Source organism: Cynocephalus volans, chromosome 14 (genome assembly GCF_027409185.1).
Source record: "Cynocephalus volans isolate mCynVol1 chromosome 14, mCynVol1.pri, whole genome shotgun sequence".
Classification (NCBI taxonomy): Eukaryota; Metazoa; Chordata; class Mammalia; order Dermoptera; family Cynocephalidae; genus Cynocephalus; species Cynocephalus volans.
This window is the reverse complement of record NC_084473.1, coordinates 81,203,773-81,224,368: the sequence shown is the minus strand read 5'-3', so window position 1 is coordinate 81,224,368 and position 20,596 is coordinate 81,203,773. Positions and strand designations below refer to the sequence as shown.

Here is a 20,596-nt window from a genome sequence, read left to right as displayed (position 1 = left end):
GCTTCCCACATTGGAAACTTCCAGCATTGGAATCCAGCAGCCATACCACCTGTACGCCTTCCTGCCTCTCAAATGCTGAAACATTCCCTTACTCTGGGAGGGATTCTGTTCTCATTACTCTACATTTTCTTGCAGAGGGTGAGAGCTGGAAGAATTGAATGACCAATAGGACTAGGACATGCAAGGATGGGCACTGGCTTGGGAAATAGTTTCCCTGCTTGCTATCAGGTGAAAGGATACTGACTTCCACCTTCCCACCCTGACGACACAGACCTTGGCATGGTTCTGTGCAGGGTCTGAGCCTAGAGCCACTGTGCAAACACTCTGAGACCAATCATTTCACATTGTTCCAGCCGTACACACACATTACCTTGACTGAATTTTGAAGAACTGTAACAGGAAAGGTACTACTAGGCATAGAGCTTAAAAAAAGTCGAAAAGTGTCCTTGATAGGATTATCTGTTTAAGCCAAAGACAAAACAACAAAAAAGGAAAATGTTTAGTTTGTGGTAGCACTTTTCTTCTGTCAAAAATAATTATCCTGGGGAAGGAAAACAATGCTGAAAGCTCTGTTTAAAGATCTGATTAATCTAGTTCGAGCATGTTGTAAACTATTTTAAAATGGGGGTGGGAGGATTTATTCTGGAAACTTTATGTCAGGAGGGTTTGGCTGTCCAGAATCTGGCACATTTGGGTAAAAAAATTAGAGACATTAATTTTTAATACTTGATGAGATATTAAGGGCCTTCCCTTTGAAGTGGGAAAATTTTTCAATTGAAGAAGAGGACAGTTACCTCCAGTGCATTTATGCTCATGGATTTTATTTTTGAACCCTCAACTTAAGGCAAATTGTATAAAAATGGTCAGAAAGCCCTAGGGAGAAGAAAGGGATTTCTCCCCTCAGCAGAGAGATGTTGCAAAAGTAACAGAGGGAGCAGGGGTATGGAGAGACCCAAGCACAGCATCAACAAGTTAAGTCAGTACACTTCCTTTCTGAGCTGTGGACACGGAACCTGTGGAAGAGTGAGCTCTGCTTTAGGTTCAAAAGGCCAAATTGTGGTTGGAAAAATCATTGCTCCCATCACAGGAAGTCACAGGCATCATCCAAGGACAACTTCTGTGGCATTGGTTTTTAAGCACATATTATACTGTTTCCAGACTGGCTTCCTCCCTAGGGCCTTTGCATGGACCGTTCCCTCTCCCTGGAATGCTCTTTCCTCAGATTCCCTCACTTTCTTCATATCTTGATCAAATGTCATATTCTCAGAGAGGTCTACCCAGACCACACCATTTAACATTGCTATTTTCCTTCCTCTCTGTTCCCATCCCATCCTGATCTGTCTGATCCTCTTTACCTTCCTCTCCTTTTTATTTTTTCCAAAGCACAACCACATTTTATCATATTGTTGGAGTGAGCAGGGCTGAAGCCATGTTGGAACCTAAAACTGCCTGGGCTATGGAGGGAGGCAGTATTTTAAAAAGGATAGGTTTTTTTTCTCTCCACTCTTTCTTCCCATCCCCTGACTTTCTTATGTTGCTTGCTAAGTGGGAAAACAAGGCCGAGAAGCTAATTAGTACTTTGCAAAGCGAACAGTTCTTTCTTTGAGACTTGTAGAGTTTTGAGAAATGATCAAGGCCAAAAACAACTGGAAGCTGACCTTGGGCACCAGCCAAGTACACGGGCGCAAATCAGAATCTTGCAGGGTCCTGAGATAACAGTGAAGATGAGAACAGAAACTAGACAAGGCCTTGACGAGACCTTGTACCTGACCCACAGAAACGGACCCCTCGTAACTCACATCTCCTTGTCTCCTGCTTTTCACCTCCCACAGTCCATTCCCTCAACCCCTCCTTTAAAAACCCCTCAGTAAATCTAAATCTTTGAGATGGGATAGTCTACCATCTCCTTCAGCTGAATGCATCTGCTTTTCTAACACCACTCTTTTGATTTCTGAGTTTTTTTTCCTTCTTTCTCAAGGGGGTGGCAGCCAGACCTGAGTTCAGTAACACTAAGTCTATTTTTCTATTTCTTTCATTATGCCTATAGGTAATATATTTCGAATTCAAATGGCCTTCCACAGCAGGCAGTATGAAACAGAAATGATCCACAGGACCATACCCTCAATTTGGAGTCTGAAAACCTTTTATGGAATCCTGGTTGTCAAACTTAAGTAAACCTATTTAGGTCTCAAATTTCTCTTCTTTAACATGGGGAAACACAATGCCCACAATAAAGAATTACTATAAGGAATGAATTCAACTAAAAAAGTTACACAAAAATGGTATTATTATGCAAATGCTACATGCTCAACATACTTGGATCTGTGAAAGTTTTAATTAGCTCTTCCATTGCCAACATCCAAGAAACAGCAAGATGACAGTTTTGCAAAAATACCCAGTTTCCTGATTTCATTGCATCTTTGATCATTTTCTCAGCAATGGGTCCTTGTCCTTGCCCCAGTGAAATTGACTGCACTCTGAATTGAACAACAACAACAAAATATTGTTTTATGCTATTTTAAAGCAATACAAATATTAAGAAAATTAAATATAATAGACTCTTGCCTAGAATATACATACATTTCTAATCCTCATACTGATAGACGTTCAAATATTTTTTCTTATTTTCTTTTTTTGAAAAGCACATTTTTATTATAACACACTGAGAAGTGCAAAAAACAAGTTACCAATCTATGAACGATCACAAATGAACACCTGTGGTTGAGACTCCACCCCAATTATCTCCCCTTCCTTTTTCCCAAACTTCTAACAACACTATAGATCTGTTTTTAAAAACTCAAAAAAATTGAAGAACAGTATATGTATAGAAAAAATGCACAAATCATTAGTGTATGGCTTAATGAATTCTCCCAAAGTGAATGTGCATATATACTACTGCCCAGGTCAGAAAATAGAACATTATCAGCACCCTACCAGTCAGTATCTCTCCTTATCACCAAAGGCCATGACAATTTTGAATTGTAATACGATAGATTAATTTTGCTTGTTTCTGAATTTTATATAAGTGGAATCATGTGGTATATATTTTCTATTTCGTCTATTTCAATCAACATTATATTTTTTAGATTCATTCATGTTACTGTGTGTCATTGTAATTCACTCATTTTCATTGCTGTATAGTATTTTACTGTGTGATTGTATCATAATTTATTCATTCATTCTGCTCTTGATGAACATTTGGGTTATTTCTGGTTCTTGGCTACTGTATACAATACTGAAATAAACATTTTTGTACATCTCTTTCAATATACATGTGCACTCCATTTTGTTGTGATGTTCTTTTATATTGCCTTCTATGTTTCTTTCTACAATCCATCCAGAATTGATTCATATGTGTGGTGTGAAGTACAGGTCAAGGTTCATTTCTTGCATATGGCTATCCAACTGACCCAGAACCATTTATTGAAAAGATTGTTTTTCTTCATGGGTCTGAAGTACCACTGCTATCATAAATGGTGTCCCAATGTATATGAGCCTGTTTCTGAACTGTCCATTCTCTTTTGTCCATCTATTTATCTAGCCTTGCACCAGTATCACTATGTCTAGTGACTCTAGCTTTATAAGTTTATAGTAAGTCTTGACATCTGGTAGAGAAAATTCTCTCACCTTGTTTTTCTTCTTCAATACTGTCTTAGTTATTCTTTTTTTAAAATTGAGGTAAAATTCACATAACATCATATTCACCATTTTGACCATTTTAAAATGTACAATTCAGTGTCTTCTAGTACATTCATAATATTGTAACAACTATCACCACCTCTGGTTCTAGAACATTTTCATCCCCTCAGAAAGAAAACTCATACCCATTGTATTAGTCAAGGTTCTCCAGAAAACCAGAACCAATTCATACATAGGCATATATGTGTGTGTGTGTGTATGTGTATACATAGTCATGCCTTGCATAACGATGTTTCGGTCAATGATGGAATGCGTGTACAATGGTGGTCCTGTAAGATTATAATGGAGCTGACAGAGTGACATCACCAAGACGGTGGGATAGATGATTCCCAGCATCGCTCTCCCACCAGAAGAGATCAACTTCCAACTATTAAAACACAAAAACTGTCTTCTTGGAACCTCTGGAATTTGGGAGAAGAGGATGAGAGACTAGCTGAGTCCATGAAAGCATGGAAGGCCGTATTACTGCTTCAGTCTCATTACTGATTACTGGTCTGTTTAGGTTTTCTAGTTCTCCATGATTCAACCTTGGTAAGTTGTATGTGTCCAGGAATTTATCCATTTCTTCTAGGTTTTCCAGTTTGTTCACATGTAATTGTTCATAGTAGTCTCTTACTATCCTTTGTATTTCTGTGATATCAGTTGTAATGTCTCCTTTTTCATTTCCAGTTTTATTCATTAGTCTCCTTTTTTGCTAATCTGGCTAAAGGTTTATTGATTTTGTTTATCTTTTTGTAAAACCAATCCTTTGTTTCATCTATCTTTTGTGTTGTTTTTTAAAATTTCTAATTCATTTATTTCTGCTCTGATCTTGATTTCTCTCCTACTAATTTTAGGTTTGGTTTGCTCTTATTTTTCAAGTTTCTTGAGGTGTAACATTAGATTGTTTATTTGAAGTCTTTCTTCTTTTTTGATGTAGGCACTTGTTGCTGTAATCTTCCCTCAGAACTGTTTTTCTGGTATCCCATAGGTTCTGGTATGTTGTGTTTTCATTTTCACTAGATGTGTCTCCAGGAATTTTTATATTTCATTTTTGATTTCTTTCTTTGACCTATTTAACACTCTCTTTTGGAGTACAGAATTTGTATTGAGAAATCCTCTGAGAGATGTTTGGGGCTTGTATTAGTCTGTTTCTCTTGCTTATAATAGAATACCTGAAATTGGGTAATTTATAAAGAAATGAAATTTGTTTTTTACAGTTGGGAGGCTGGAAAGTCCAAGGTTCAGGGAACATACCTGGTGAGGCCTACAGCAGTGATACAGGGTGTCACATGGTGAGAATGTGCTGAGCAGGAGAGCTCTTAACTTCTCACTGCTCTCCTTATAAAGCCATCGGAACCATGCCCACTGCTCCGTGAGTGGATCAATCCATTCACAAAGGCACAGTCCTCACAATCTAATCACTCCTTAAAGGCTCCACTTTTCAAATACTATAACTGGGTTTCCCACCCTCTTAACAATGTTACAATGGAGACCAAGTTTCCAATACATGAACTTTTGGAGGACACATTTGATGCTCAGCAGGATTCCATTGGGTATGATGTATTTCTTTTCTCTTGGCTGCTTTTAGTATTCTTTCTTTGTCTTTGTGTTTTTAATAATTTGATTTTGATGTGCCTTGGGGTGTTGCTCTTTGGATTGAATTTGCTTGGTGACCTCTGAGCTTCTTGTACCTGATGCTGTCATTTTTCTGTATACTTGGAAAAATTTCAGTCATTATTTCCTTGAATATGCTTTCTGGTCTCCTCCTTTTTTGTTTCTTTTGGGTATGCCAATTGTACAAAGGTTATTTTGCTTGGGGGAGTCCCATAATTGCTGCGTTTTTGTTTCATTTTTTTCTTCTTCTTTTTTCTTTTTCTCCTCTGATTGAATATCTGTATGTTCTGTCTTTGACCTTAATGATTCTTATGTTTGATCAAGTCTTCTGTTGGAGCTTTCTATTGAGATTTTCAGTTCAGATAATATATTTGTTTTAGTCCATTTTGTGTTGCTCTAACAGAATTACCTGAGACTGGGTAATTTATAAGGAAAAGAGGTTTATTTGGCTTACGATTCTGGGACAGCTGCATCTGGCATGGGCCTCAGGCTGCTTCTACTAGTGGTGGAAAGTGGCAGGTAGCTGGCAGGTATAAGCAGATCACATGGCAACAGGAAGCAAGAGAGAGGAAGCAAGAGAGAGAGAGAGAAGGTGCCAGGGTCTTTTTAAGCAATGAGCTCTCGTGGGAACTAATCGAGCGAGAACTCACTCATTAATCCCCCTTTCCCCAGGGAGAGCATTAGGGGATCTGCCCCCATGACTCAATCAGTTTCCAACACTTTTTGATCTCCACATTGGAGATCAAATTTCCACATGAGTTTTGGAGGGGACAACACATCCAAACTCCATCAATATTCTTTATTTCCAGAATTCCTGTTTTTTTAAAAAAATTGATTCTGTTCCTTTGTCAAGTTTCTTATTCTGCTCCTGAATTGTTTTCTAGATATTATTTAATTTTTTATCTATGTTTTTTTGTGACGCCCTGAACATCCTTAAGAGAGTTATTCTGAATTCTATGTCAGACATTTCATAAATCTACTATTCCTCTGGGTCCACTGCTGGTGCTTTTTTTGTTTCCTTTGGTGTTGTCATATTTCTTTCCTCTTTCTTCATCTTTGTGTCTGTACATTGATGCCTGGGCATTTGAGGAGATGGCTACCTCTTCCAGACTTTATGGGTGTTCTTTGGTGGTGCTAGACCTTTACTGGTTAATATCAGAGCTTTGTCTCTGGTGTGTGTGTGTGTGTATGTGTGTGTGTGTTTTTCCATTCTGTGGTGGATTAATAGCTACCGCCACCACTTAAACACTGCACTAAAACTAGTTTACTGTCCTGTGGTTAATTCTCAAACTAAGGGGAACTTCTTGCAGGGAATAGGACTTGAGCTCTGTGCTTAAACTAAATCACTCTTTTGCCACTGTTTCTCAAACTGGGAAAAGCTTTTTGTGCTGTCTGTATTTTAATTGTCATCCTTTTGATCACTTCCTGGTCTTATGAGGTCACCACCTACACAACTGGGCTGTGTGGAAATTCCAGTCCCAAGACTGAGTCTTTCCTGTAAACTGCACCCCCTACAGTGCTATCACCCTGACCGGTCTCCACTGTGTGGTGCTCGTGCAGATCAGAAGGCAGATCAGTTGCCTACATTGTACTCCTGTGCTCCCCTGATGGCTCAGCTTCTCCCCAGCACTCCAAAATTTTCCTGTGGGGAGGCTGTGCATGGCCCTCGTGAAGATTTACCAACCTCTGTGTCCTTCTTCCTGTCAGCTGTGGCCCTTCCAGGGGAAGCTTGCTAGTTGGCTTTGCTAGCCTTGGAGATGAAATGGTATACTCCAAAGCACCCTTCTCCCCTGCAGACTCCAAGTAGCTTCATGCAAAGGGTACCTCTGTGGCTTTACCATCTCCTGCTAGCTGCACCTTGTGCTGCAGCTGATGCTCCTTCCCTTGTACCACACCAGCCCCAGAAGTGGCCAGGGCTTGCAGTGGTTGGAATGGTCCCTTTTCCCTCTGACCACAGCCTCTTGCACCTTCACAGACTCAGTGGGTTTCTGCTCCTCTTCCTCCAAGCTCCAGCAATTTCAGGATGGCAGTTTTTGCATTTTAATAGTTGTAAGCTGATTGGTTGTGGGGGAGGAGTGATGCCAAGGATTGTCTATTCTGCCATCTTGATAATGTCACTCTTTGCAACTTAATTTTTTTTTTTGTTCAACCTTAGTTTGTGTCACCCAGTCATGCTGATAAACATAGTTCTAGTTTATTGATTTTCATGGCTGTATGTGTTGTATTAAATTTTATAATTATATTACAATCTGTATACTCACTTTTCTTGATGGAAATTTAGCTTTTTTCCAATTTTTTTGTTATTATAAATAATTTTTCTATAAATATTCTTGAACATGGCTTCTTGTACCCATGTGATTGATTCTTTTTCTAGGATGCAAATCCAGTAGCAATTTGTTGGGATATTGAGGATGCCATTTGCCTTGGATTGAGTATCCCCCCAAAACTTGACCTCCATTGTGACAATGTTAAGAGGGTGGGAAATCCTATTATGGTAATTGAAAGGTGGGGCCTTGGAGAGATGTTTAGATTGCAGGACTGTGCTGTAGTGAATACATTAAAAATGGTGGTCATGGGTGTGGTTTGGAGGGCTTTAAAAGGAGAGTGAATGAAACGGTTAGTCTTTCTCTGCTCTATTATTTTCTGCCATGTGAGACCCCTGGGTCACTGTTACCACTACCAAGACCCTCAGCCTATGAAACCATAAGCAATAAATTTCATTTCCTTACAAATTATCCAGTTCCAGGTATTTTGTTATAAGCAACAGAAATGGACTAATATACCATTTGTTACTTTTAATAGGTACTGCTTATGGCCCTTCAAGTCAGTTTTGCTAATTTTTCACTCCCACTTGCAATATGAATTCCACAGTTCCACATCTTTGCCATCTTTTTGCCAATTTGATGGGTGTGAAATGACATCACCTCATGATTTTAATTTGTTGTTTTTTAATTACTAGTGAGGTTGGACATATACTTATCAGGCATTTAGGTTTCTTTTTCTGAGATTTCCTGTTCATATTTTTGTCTTTATTCCTATTGCATTGTTTTCTTTTTCTTGTTAATTCAAAGGAGCTCTTAATTCTGTATGGTAATTCTGTATGGTAATTCTGTATGGTAATTCTTTGTTCAGATTTCAGAATCAAAGGAAAATGTCTAGGACCACTTGATGGTTAATTTTATGTGTCAACTTGTCTGAGACACAGGGTGCCCAGATATATTTGGCCAATCATTATCCTGGGCATGTCTGGGAGGGTGTTTCTGGATGAGATTAATATTTGAATCAATAGACTGAGTAAAGCAGATTGCCATCCCTAGTGTGAAATGGGCCTCAACTAATCAATTGAAGACCAGACTAGAACAAAAAGCAAAAAGTATGAATAAGAGGGAACTCCTCCTGCCGGATTGTTGAGCTGGGACCCTGGTCTTTTCAGACCTTCAGACTTGGACTGAAACATTCGATCTTCTTGTGTCTCAAGCCTGCTAACTTTTGGACTGAGACTTATACCATCAGCTTTCCTGGCTCTCAGGCTTTTGGGCTTAGACTAGAACTACACATCACCTCTCTTGAGTCTCCAGCTTGCAGACTGCAGATCTTGGAACTTCTCAGCCTCCATAATCACATCAGCCAAGTACTTATAATAAATCTCAATCTCAATCTCTCTCTCTCTCTCTGTCTCTCTCTGTCTCTCTGTCTGTCTGTCTGTCTGTCTGTCTGTCTGTCTCTCTCTCTCTCTCTCTATATATATATATATACCCGCACACTGTTGGTTCTGTTTCTCTGGAGAAGTCTGACTGATATAGATGATGAACCCCAAATAAAGAGATGGAATCCATCACCCCCTATAATTCCTGGTCCAGAAACCAAGCAACACCAGCCACTCCATGCAGAACCCATCAGAATTGGCCACCTCCTAGATCTGCAACCCTCTTTCTCCCTAGCCACTTTTTAGTCTTGTGCACTTTACTACCCGCCTGGACACCATCTTGGGGAGGATTGGGGAGGGGGGAGTCAGGAAGACTGCACTTCTATGAAAAAGAAGTCAAATTAGCTTACCCTGAAGGAGATACTTAAATCAGAAGAAAATATAACAATGTAAATGGGCAAGTTTAAAGTTCCCCCTTGTCCCTATTACCCAGCAGAGTGGAAGCTCATGAGAAACATAAGATTAATAATACAGCATAAAGAGTTCTTTTTTTTTCATATTTTAGTATAGATAGTAAACTGCCGTTTCTTTATGGTTGCATTAAAACTATGTGTTAAATACCGAACAAGTTTTAATCACTATTCCACTAGATTATTGTACTTCAACATTTTAAGCAATCTTTTTTGCTCAAATGAAATTTACACCTGCTTTTATGATTTTTGACCCTGTTTTAACAACATACATAGCTAAGTATTAAGATAACTTAATTTATGTAGTAAGGGATACCTGAATGTAAGAATTCACACTCTATAGGGGGAAGAACAAAGGCAAATTTTGACAAAGAGATGTTCATATGGATTATTAAAACTGTGAAATGTGACCTTACCGTTCTGCATACCCACTGTCCCGGGCGAACCTCTGAAATGCGCCCATGGGGTCCGAACCTGTGCTTAAGATGAATACCAGGGGAGTGTTGCATGACATATCTTGATACAGAGTAGCCAGGTCCACAGGTGGCGTCTCTATGAACTGTTTTCCAAGATTTTCTATCACAAAGTCTGTAAGAGCAAAAACCACCTGAAAATTGAAAAGAAAAAAACATTAAAAAAACAGTATGTTGGATGAAGATCCTTCATAATTTTATCCTATTTTCCCCCTTCAACTCCTCAGAGAGTGGCGCCCTGTGCTTCTGTACCTATTCTCTCTTCACTGGGTATATGTCTTCCTATAGACATAATTTGGTGGATTTGTACACCAAATATCTGCTGATGACCATGGTTCTTATGACCCACTGAGCAAGAAGAACCATTGGGTAAGGGGAAAGTCCGTCATCTTTCCATCTCTCTACAGACCTCCTGTCTCCCTTTCCTTGCCTACTTCTGTCCTGTCCCTTTCACATTCTCATGAGCTTTTCTTTCAGTCCCTACATTGTCTCTTTCTGCATTATTGATCTCTTCCTCTCTCTTTGATCTTCCTATCATCATACAATTAGGCTTTACTGTATCCTTAAAACCAAAATCAAAACAAAAGCTTTCCCCTTGATTGCAGCTCCCCTCCCAGCTACTATTTCATTTCTTTGCTCCCATTCACCAGCCAACTTTTCAGAAAATTGACCCCATATCTTCTTTATCTCTTTATCTCTGGTTCACTCATCAGCCTCTTCTGACCCTCCTTAGGAGCCAGCCTCAGCCTTGATGATCATGCCCATGCCTCGCCATTTCCTACCAATCTGTTTCTCTCACTGATCCCAACCTATCCTCACCTACCCCATTCCTGTTCTTGCAAACCTTGCCCCTCCCAAGCTCATCTGGAGCCTTTGTGTAAGACAGTAAAATATATCCCCTGTTCAAGGTACTTAATGTGCCAGAAAGCTGTCGTGATAAATATACAACATATAGTATCTATAATGTAAATGACTCCGCCAAAGGTTGTGCAGTGCACATCCCACACAATTTTAAGCAGCAGCCCTGCTTTAACCTTAGCCCTCCATTAGAAATTGACATTATTCTGTCCAAGTAAGACTTAACATATATATATATATATTTTAATGCTGTTTGGGGAGAGGGCATCCTGACTCGGTCCAGGGCCATGGCCTTGGATCACATCCTTCTGTAGTCAGCCTGGGAAAAGGTATTCACATGCTTGCCCATGTAAGCTAGGATGTATTATGGTACTAACTACAAAGGTGACATAGTCCCAAAGGAACAGCCATGCACTGGGGCCATTGGGGCTTAGTTCTAGCTGTGTCACTGTATGACTAAGTATAATTCAGTTAATCTTTCCAGCACCAATTCCTTTATTATTTTTATTTAAAAATGATTTGATTATATGAACTATTTGCTTCTTACTTTGCTAAAAAGTATTCCTAGAGTTTACAATAAATGATGACATACAAAGCACTAATAATTTATTTCTTGGAGCTGCTAGGTAAATAGCAAAATGGTAACACACTCATGAAATGCTTTTGAACTGAAAATATTACAGAAATATTTCTCTTGCAAACAAGACAAACCGTCATTAATATTACATAGAGATGTGGGTTTCCAATGGCTTTATCACAAGCTATTGGTTACATGTGCACTTTCTCATATGTATGAACTAATTTTCTTTATGAAACATTTCAAAAATGCAGAAAATAAATTTGCATAAAACACACCCTTGGTTAGGCACTAGTTAACCAATACAAACCTAGTATTACATATATCCAAGAACATGGTTAAATACATCATAGAATACATAAAGGACATATATCAGTCAAAGCTATTGAGCTGAAGGTTCCTGTAGAATTAGCATGCAGTTTCCTGGCTTTTGATTTGGCCTAGTGTTATTTGTTTGTCCAGGGATGTGCAGGGTTAAGGATTTTTAGGTGGAGGGAGAAGCAGTCCAAAAGAAGTGAGTATGTATGCCAGCCCAGGAGTGTGTGCCTCGTTACCATTGCTAAATGGTCCTCCCACTTTCATACTAAGTGGCTTAGAGTTCTTTGCTGTTTACAACAATGCATTAAAGATATTGTCCATACAATAGACAACATAACAACTCCTATCTCACTCACTCAGCCCAGAGGCTTCTTGGATTGTAATTATTCTAGTCAGTGCAAGTGAAACAGGCCTGCTTCCTGATATTGAGCCCCTCACTAATATAATGGCCTGAACAGAGTGCTCCTTTATGACTGACAATATGCTGAGCTGGCAGAATATGGAATATTTCCTGGCTTGGCATTTCTTATTAGTTCTTCAGCTTCAGTTTGTGTGCACTCTGTATCTAAATATCCTCTCTTTCAGAGTCTTTATCAGATTGCACTCCATCCAAGAAAGTCTTGTCATTCCACAGTGGACTTAACTCTAGTTATTCTGTGGTCTTTCTCTGCTCCCCTGTCCATGCTCCTGTGGGATCCTAGATAGCTTGGTTCTCAGGGGGTCCTTCATATCACGTGGCTGACCAACTTCTCCCTGTGACTCTTTTGGAATTTTGCTGTTTTTTTATTCTCATGAAAATCTCTATGGCAATAATGGCAAAAATTTGCTGTGGAAATGCTTCAGATTTCTGATAATCCCTAAGATCTAGATAGCCAGGCATTTCTTGAAGATCACCCTCTGCAAATCCCATGTCTGGGTTGCAGGATCAGAGAATGTGCAATCTCCTTCCTCTTTATCATTGAGTCCTTTCCTAGGAGTTTCTCTCATTCTCTTTTTATAAATTGAGTTTCCCAGTTCTGACATGTGACTCCATTACGTTTTGCTTAGAGTCTTTTTCTAGCTCCTCTGCTTGATTCTTCACACAGTCTCTGGCTGAGTCTCTCAGAGCATTTTTCAGTTTCTCCTTCCCATCAGAATGCAATGGGCATTCCAATAGGAAATTCCTGAATTCAGAGGAATACTTTTTTGAAAGCATTGGTGGGTTGACGGTGCACAAATTTACCACCGAGAGGCTCTGTGCCTGGGGATTTCCCACCCAGAGGAAGGGGGCAGTTTTGTTCTTTCCTTGTGATGAGAAAGTAAGCTTAAATATTTCGGAATGATGACTTCCTGCTTATCCTTCATAGTGACCAAACCCCATTAAAGCTATAGTGTATCAGATGAAGAATAAGGACCCTGGGTGGCCTACTGAAAATGTGCATTACAACAGAATCCTGTGTTTACACTTCTTACCATCAAACTCAAGTTTCTGAGTCCTAGAGAAGAAATTGAGAGAATGTTGAATGGAATAAGTAGGTGTTTTTTCCCCCTGTAGGAGGGTGATGGATAGGCCATTAAACTGGCTATAGGAACTATAGTACCTCAAACTTAAAATTAGTAATAATAATTATACATTTTGGTAGCAGCATTATCAGCAAAAATCCATAAAGGTAAACTTTCTTCCTCAAATTCAGTATTAGTCTTCCATGATTTATTTAATTTTTCTATGTCTTTTTTCACCTGATCCAAACAGTGACTTAAAAACTCTTGAGAGAGAAACACTCAACAAACTAGAAATAGAAAAGAACTTCCTCAATCTGATAAAGGATGTCTATGAAAATTCCACAGCTAGCATCATACTTAGTGGTGAAAGCTTTAATGCTTTTCTTCTAAGATCAGGAACAAGGCAAGGCTACCTGATTTCATAACTTCTATTCAACATTGTACTGGAGGTTCTAGCCAGGGCACTTAGGCAAGAAAATGAAATAAAAGGCATCTCGATTAGAAAAGAAGAAATAAAATTATCTCTATTTGCAGATGACATAATTTTGTAAAAAGAAAATGCTAAGGAACTCAGTCAAAATCTATTAAAACTAATAAATGAGTTTAGCAAGGTTGCAGGACACAAAAATATTTAAAAATCAAATGTGTTTTTATATAGTAGCAATGAAAAAACCAAGAATGAAATTGACTCAGTCTGTTTTGTGCTGCTATAACAGAATATCTGCAATTGTGTAATTTACAAAGAAAAGAAATTTATTTGGCTAATGGTTCTGGAGGCTGGAAGTCCAAAAGCATAGCACCAGTGTCTGGTGAGGGCCTTCGTGCTGCATCATCCCATGGCAGAGAGTGAAAGGGCAAGAAAGGCTGAGAGAGCAAGAGAGCAAGAGAGGGCTGAACTCACTTTTATAACAAGCTCACTCTTGTGATAACCATCCCACTACTGTAACAACACTTATCTGTTCATGAGGGCAGAGGCTTCGTTACCCAGTCACCTCTTTTTTTTAAAAAGAAACATAATTTATTTGTACATATTTCTGGAGACAGTGTTGTTTCAATACATGCAGATACTGCACAATGACTCACTTAGATAGCATAGTTTTATAGCCATTAATCCACCACTTTCTCTCTCTTCTGGCCTCTGGAACCATTATTCTACTCTCCACTTCTATGAGAAGGACCTTTTAAAAAACGTTTAGAATGCACATATGAGTAAGATCACATGTATTTGTCTTTCTGTGTCTGACTTACTTCATTTAACATGATGGTTTCCAGTTCCATCCATGTTGTTGCAAATGATAGAATATCATTTCTTTATATAGCTGGAGAGTGTTCCATTGTGTATACATTTTTTATACATTTTTTTAACTGTATACAGTTTTTTTAATCCATTCATCCATTGATGGATATTTAGGTTTATTCCATCTCTTGGCTGTTTTGAGTAGCATTGTAATAAACATGGGAGTGTAGGTGTGTTTTTGACATATTGATTTCATTTCCTTTGGGTCAGTAGAGGGATAGCTCAGTAGTAGGATAGCTGGGTCGTAAGGTAGATCTATTTTTAGTTCTCTGCGGAGTCTCCAAACTGTTTTCCACAATGGCTGTACCAATTTACATTCCCACCAACAATGTAGGGGGATTCCCTTTTCTCTGCATCCTCACCAGCATTTGTTATTTTCTATTTTGTTGATAATAGACATTCTAACTGGGGTCAGATGATATCTCATTGTAGTTTTAATTTGCATTTCCCTGATGATTAATGATCTTGAGCATTTTTTTCAAGTGCTTGTTGGCCAATTGTATGTCTTCTGTTGAGAAATATGTTTGGGTCCTTTGCCCATTTTTAAATTGGGTTGTTTTTTTGCTGTTGAGTTGTTTGAGTTCCTTATATATTCTGGATATTAGACCTTTGTCTGGGTGTAGTTTGCAAACACTTTCTCCTATTCTGTAGGTTGTGTCCTCACTTTGTTGACAGTGTCCCTTGTTGTGCAGAAGCTTTTTAGTTCGATGTAGTCCCATTTGTGTATTTTTGCTTCACTTGCCTGTGCCTTTGTGGCTTGGTTCAAAAAAAGCACTGCCCACTTCCATTTTGTGTAGCATTTCCCCTATGTTTTCTTCTAGTAGTTTCATATTTTGGGGTCTTAAATTTAGGTCTTTAATCCATTTTGAGTTGATTTTTGTGTATGGTGAGAGATAGGAGTCTACTTTCAATCTCCTGCATGTGGATATCCAGTTTTTCAAGTGGTTGTCCTTTCCCCACTGTATATTGTTGGCACGTTTTTCCAAAATCAGTTGGCTGCAAATGTGTGGGTTTGTTTCTGGGCACTCTATTCTGTTCCATTGGTCTATGTGTCTATTTTTATGCCAGTACCATGCTGTTTGGGTTACTATAGCTGTATAGTATATTTTGAAGTCAGAATGTGTGATGCCTCTAACTTTGTTTTTTTTTTTATTCAAGGTTGCTTTAGCTATACAGGGTCTTTTGTGGTTCCATACAACTTTTAAGATGGTTTTTTCTATTTCTGTGAAGAGTGTCATTGGTATTTTGATAGGGATTGTGTTGAATGTGTAGATTACTTTGGATAATATGGACATTCTGATGATCTTAATTCTTCCAACTCATGAACATGGGATATCTTTCCGTATATTTGTGTTCTCTTCAATTTTTTTCACCAATGTTTTATAGTTTTCATTGTAGAGGTCTTTCACTTCCTTGGTTAAATGTATTGTTTATTGATATGGGGGCATTTTATTAACATTTTGTTATTTTTTTTCTGGTCATCTTGTTAATCCTGTTTTTCTTTTTTCTGATCTTACTGTCTTCCTTTGTGATTGAGTGGTTTTCTCTAGCAGTGTATTTTGATTTCTCACTATTTACTTTTAGTTTGTCCCATAAATTTTTGTGTTATGGTTACAATGAGGCTTACAAACAACATGTTATAGTTATAACAGTTTATTTTAGGCTAATAACAACTTATCTTTAATATATAAGAAAAAACAAAGAACTAAAGTCAACTCTATGCTTTGGTGTCATTCACTTCCAACTTTTTGATATTTTGTTGTTTCAAGTAACAACATTTATTTATCTATTTTCATTTTTATTTTATTTAAAAAATTTTTTATCGAATCATAATTGTTTATACATACTTTTTGGGTTCAACATTGAGATACGTTGATAAAATCAATATTACTAGCATATATATTGTTACAAATCATACTTATTCTTTATGCCCCTTGTCCAATCTCTCCCCATGCCACTCTCCCTTCCCCTTCCCCCTCCCCCCTCTAATTACCCTAGATTTCTTCTCTCCTTCTGAAAGAGTAATGGTTACTCTGTTGTTTTGTTGCCTAGATGATCTGTCCAATGCTGAGAGGTGTGTTCAGGTCCACCAATATTATCATAGAGCAGGTGCTTCTTCTGTCACTCTGGAATGGGCTTTGTGGAGAGAGACATCCTCTTCTTTTCTTAGGTCTGTGCTGGTGACTCTCCTTGTGTCAATGTACTCCAGTGGCTGGTGGGCCATCTGCATGGTGGTTGTGGTGTCCAGCTGCTTTTGCAGCAGCCATGTTTATTGCGGTGGCTGTGGTGGGCCACCTACGTGGAGGTGATGTTTTTGGCATGCTCCTTGGTGCTGGTGGTGTGCCTGGTTGTGGGAGTGGGGTTTGGTCCCTGGTTCTATGCCTCAGGTCCCTGGGTGGGCCCCAAGGCACTGGTGGTGTGCCTGATTGTGTGGTGGGGTCCAGTCCCCGCTCCATACCTGAGGACCCTGGGTGGGCCCCGAGGTGCTGGCAGTGTGCCTGGTTGTGGGAGGGGGATCTGGTCTCTGGCTTCATGCTTCAGGTCCCCAGGCAGCACCTGAGGCACTGGCAGTGTGCCTGGTCAGGAACTAATTTTTTGTCCTTTGCTTACTTCTAAAGTGGAGGGACTTCCTGTGGGGACCAGTACTTGAGCTCTGTGGTTGAGCTAAATTGCTGCTTTGCTGCTGCTTCCATAGGGAAGGCTTTTTGTGCAGCTCAGGTTATAATGGTTGACTTTATAGGTACTTCTGGCTCTCCAGAGACCCTGTGCACCTGGATTGTGTAGAAACACTGGTCTGGGCCTGAGTCTTGTCAGCAAACTGCACCCCCTGCAGATCTGTATTCCTGACCAGTCTCTTCTGAATGGTCCTATGCTGATTGGGGTGCAGATCAGCTGTCCTTGCTGTGCCCCACTTTTCCCCCAGTGGGCCCATTTCCCCCACCGCCCATGCTGCAAACACTTCCCAGGGGGTAGGCTGTGCACCAGTCCCTTGTGATGACTCACTGGCCTCTGAGTGGTTCCTTTGTTTTCAGTTGTTCTGGCTCCTCACTCCTTTGTGGGTCCACGGGAACCCTATTAGTGGTCTTGCTGACCCGGTTGCCACCAATGCCCTCTTCTACCCTGCAGCCTCCAAGCAACTTCTTCCAAAGGGCACAGCTGTGGCTTTTGCCAGCTCCTGCTCCATGTGATTAGCAGCTCCAGCCTGGAAGCGGCTGGGGCTCAAAATGGTCGGAGCATTTTTTTCTTTCTCTCATCAGGCTTCTCCTGCCATTGTGCACTCCACAGGTCTCTCCTCCTCTTCCCCTGAGCTCTAGCGGCCCCAGCTTGGCTGTTGTTGCTTTTTTATAGTTGTAAATTGGTTGATTTGTGGGAGAGAATGATGCTGGGGACCATCTATTTCACCATCTTGACCAGAAGCCTCAAGTAACATCTTTTAATATTTGACATCTCTTATATGGTCATTGTATTTATTGTTGTCTTGTTAGATTTGTCCTTTAGTCTTCAACTAAGGATGTAAGCAGTTTACGCACCCAAAGCCCCTATGACATTGCAGTACTCTGAGGTTGTCTGTGAACTTACTTTACTCATGAGTTATGTACTTTTAAATGTTTTCTTGGTGCTTCTTAGCATCATCTTCTTTTAGATTGAGGAACTCCCTTTAATATATCTTGTACGGCAGGTCTAGTGCTGATGAATTCCCTTAGCTTTTATTTGTCTGGGAAAGACTTTATTTCTCCTTCATATTTAAAAGTTAGTTTTGCTGGATACAGAATTCTTGGCTGACAATCTTTCTCCTTCAGTGCTCTGAATAGCTCATCCCATTCTCTTCTGACCTGCAGGAGTTCTGCTGAGAAATCTGCTGAGAGATGTATTGGGGCTCCATTGAATGTTATGTGTTTCTTTTCTCTTGCTGCTTTCAGTGTCCTTTTGCGGTCTTTGGTTTTTGATAATTTGACTATGATGTGCCTTGAGGTGTTCCTCCTTGGATTGAATTTGATTGGGGACCTCTGAGCTTCCTGTACCTTGATGCTGCCATCTTTCTTGGTACTTTGGAAATTTTCAGCCATTATTTCCATGAATATGCTTTCTACATCTCTTTGTTTTTCCTCTCCTTTTGGTATGTCAATTATGTGGAGGTCATTTCACTTGAGGGAGTCCCATATTTGCTGTATTTCTGTTACATTTTTCCTTATTTTTTGCCCTTTTTCTTCTTCTTGATAATTTCATATGTTTGAGTTTGCTGATTCTTTCCTTGGTTTGATTAAGTCTACTGTTGGAGCTTTCTATGGAGTTTTTCTGTTCAGATACTGTATTCTTTATTTCTAGAATTTCTATTTTTTAAAAAATTGATTCCTTTGTCAAGTATCTCATTCTGCTCCTGAAATGTTTTCCAGATATCATTTAATTTTCTATCTGTATTTTTCTGACTCCCTGAACATCCTTAAGTGTGTTATTCTGAATTCTCTGTCAGACATTTCATAAATTTGCCATTCCTCTAAGTCCATTGCTGATGCTTCATTTGTTTCCTTTGATGGTGTAATATTTATCTGTTTCCTTTGATGGTATAATATTTATCTGTTCTTTCTCTCTCTTTGTGTTTTTACATTGATGCCTGGGCATTCGAAGAGACTACTACTTCTTCTAGGTTTTAAAGGTGTTCTTTGGTGGTGTTAGACCTTTATTGGCTAATCTCAGAGCTTTGTCTGGTTTTTTTTTTTCAGTTCATGTTGGATTATTAGCTATCTCCACCACTTAAATGCTGCATTGAAACTAATTTGCTGTCCTTTGGTTAATTCTAAAATTTGGGGAACTTCCTATGGGGACCAGCCCTTGAGCCCTGTGAGTTGAACTAAGTTGCTTCTTATTGATGATTCTCTGGGGAAGTCTTTTTAGATTCTCAGATTTTAATTGTTGGCCTTTGAATCACTTGCAGGTGTTGTTAGGTCAGATACACTGGGGCTATGTAGAAATTCTGGGCTGGGACTGAGTCTCTCCAACAAACTTCACCCCTTGCAGTTCTACTGCTCTGACCAATCTCCACTAAGTGGGCCTGTGCTGATCAGAGGGCAGATCAGTTGACTGCGCTGTACCCCAATGATCCCCTGGTGGGCCCAGCCTTCCCCTCACACTCCAAATGCTTCTTTTGTGGTGGGCTAGGATGGGTCCTTCATGACAACTCACTGGCCTCTTGGTATCTCCTTTCTTCAGTCAGCTGCAGCTTTAGTGGGTCCACAGGAATGCTATCAGTGGTCTCATTGGCCTGGTGGCTGGTATGGCATGCTCTGAGGCCCTCTTCTCCCCTGCAAACTCCAAGCAACTTCATGCAAGGGGCTCAGCTGCAGCTTTTGCCCACTCCTGCTTCATGTGCTCACTGGGCTGGCTCTGAGGTGGCCAGGGCTTGAATTTGTTGGAGCAGCTCCTTCTTCTTGCTGTGGCTTCTCCTGCCTTCACGAACTCTGTGGGTCTCTCCTTCTCTTCCCCTAAGCTCCAGAGGTCCCAGTTAGGCAGTCTGTGCTTTTTAACAGTTGTGAATTGATTGGTTGTGGGGGAGAGTGTCACTGTCTTGGTGATGTCACTCTCCTCTCAACATTTATTAAGACAGGCCAATTTTGTTTCATTGATACACCTACCCACTCCTTCAGCTCCCAGGATTATTTTGAGGCTCCCATTCATCATATCATCTTATCCTTAAGTAATTCAGTATATTTCTATAAAACAAAGAGTCTTTAAAAAAGTATAATCACAGTACTGCAATCATATCTGAAAAAAATAATAATTCATTACAATCACCAAATATGTATTCAGTGTCACCTTTCCTTAATTAAATTATAAATGTGCATATGTATGTTCAAGTAATAGCAAGTTTATTTATTTTTTTGTTGCTGTTCAGTAAGGGGATCTGAACCCATGACCTTGGGATTATAAGGCTGTGCTCTAACCAACTGAGCTAATTGGCCAGGTAAAATCAGGACCTAAATAAGGCTTATACATAGAGATTGGCTGATTTCTCTCCTAAGTCCCTTCTAAGCTGTAAACTTCATCCTTCATCTCCTTTTTCCCCTTGCAAAACAGATGAACAAACAAAAAACCAAATAAATAAAGAAAATGTGTTGCTGAAGAAACCAGATTGTATGTCTTGCAAAACTTTTCAGTCAAGAATTTTCTAGCTTCAATGTCTTA

At 39.5% G+C, this 20,596-nt stretch overlaps 1 protein-coding gene across 1 annotated transcript in view; it reads right to left on the bottom strand.

Annotated features, from left to right (window-relative positions):
- The window catches only part of DNAH6 (dynein axonemal heavy chain 6), a 305,977-nt gene that overhangs the window by 37,393 nt on the left and 247,988 nt on the right, over positions 1 to 20,596 (bottom strand). Inside the window, exons 63-65 of the mRNA XM_063078669.1 lie at positions 9,828 to 10,018; positions 2,317 to 2,477; positions 371 to 459 (exon numbers count right to left, since the gene is read on the bottom strand). Coding sequence (XP_062934739.1) covers positions 371 to 459; positions 2,317 to 2,477; positions 9,828 to 10,018 — 441 coding nt within the window. The remainder of the gene's footprint in view (positions 1 to 370; positions 460 to 2,316; positions 2,478 to 9,827; positions 10,019 to 20,596) is intronic.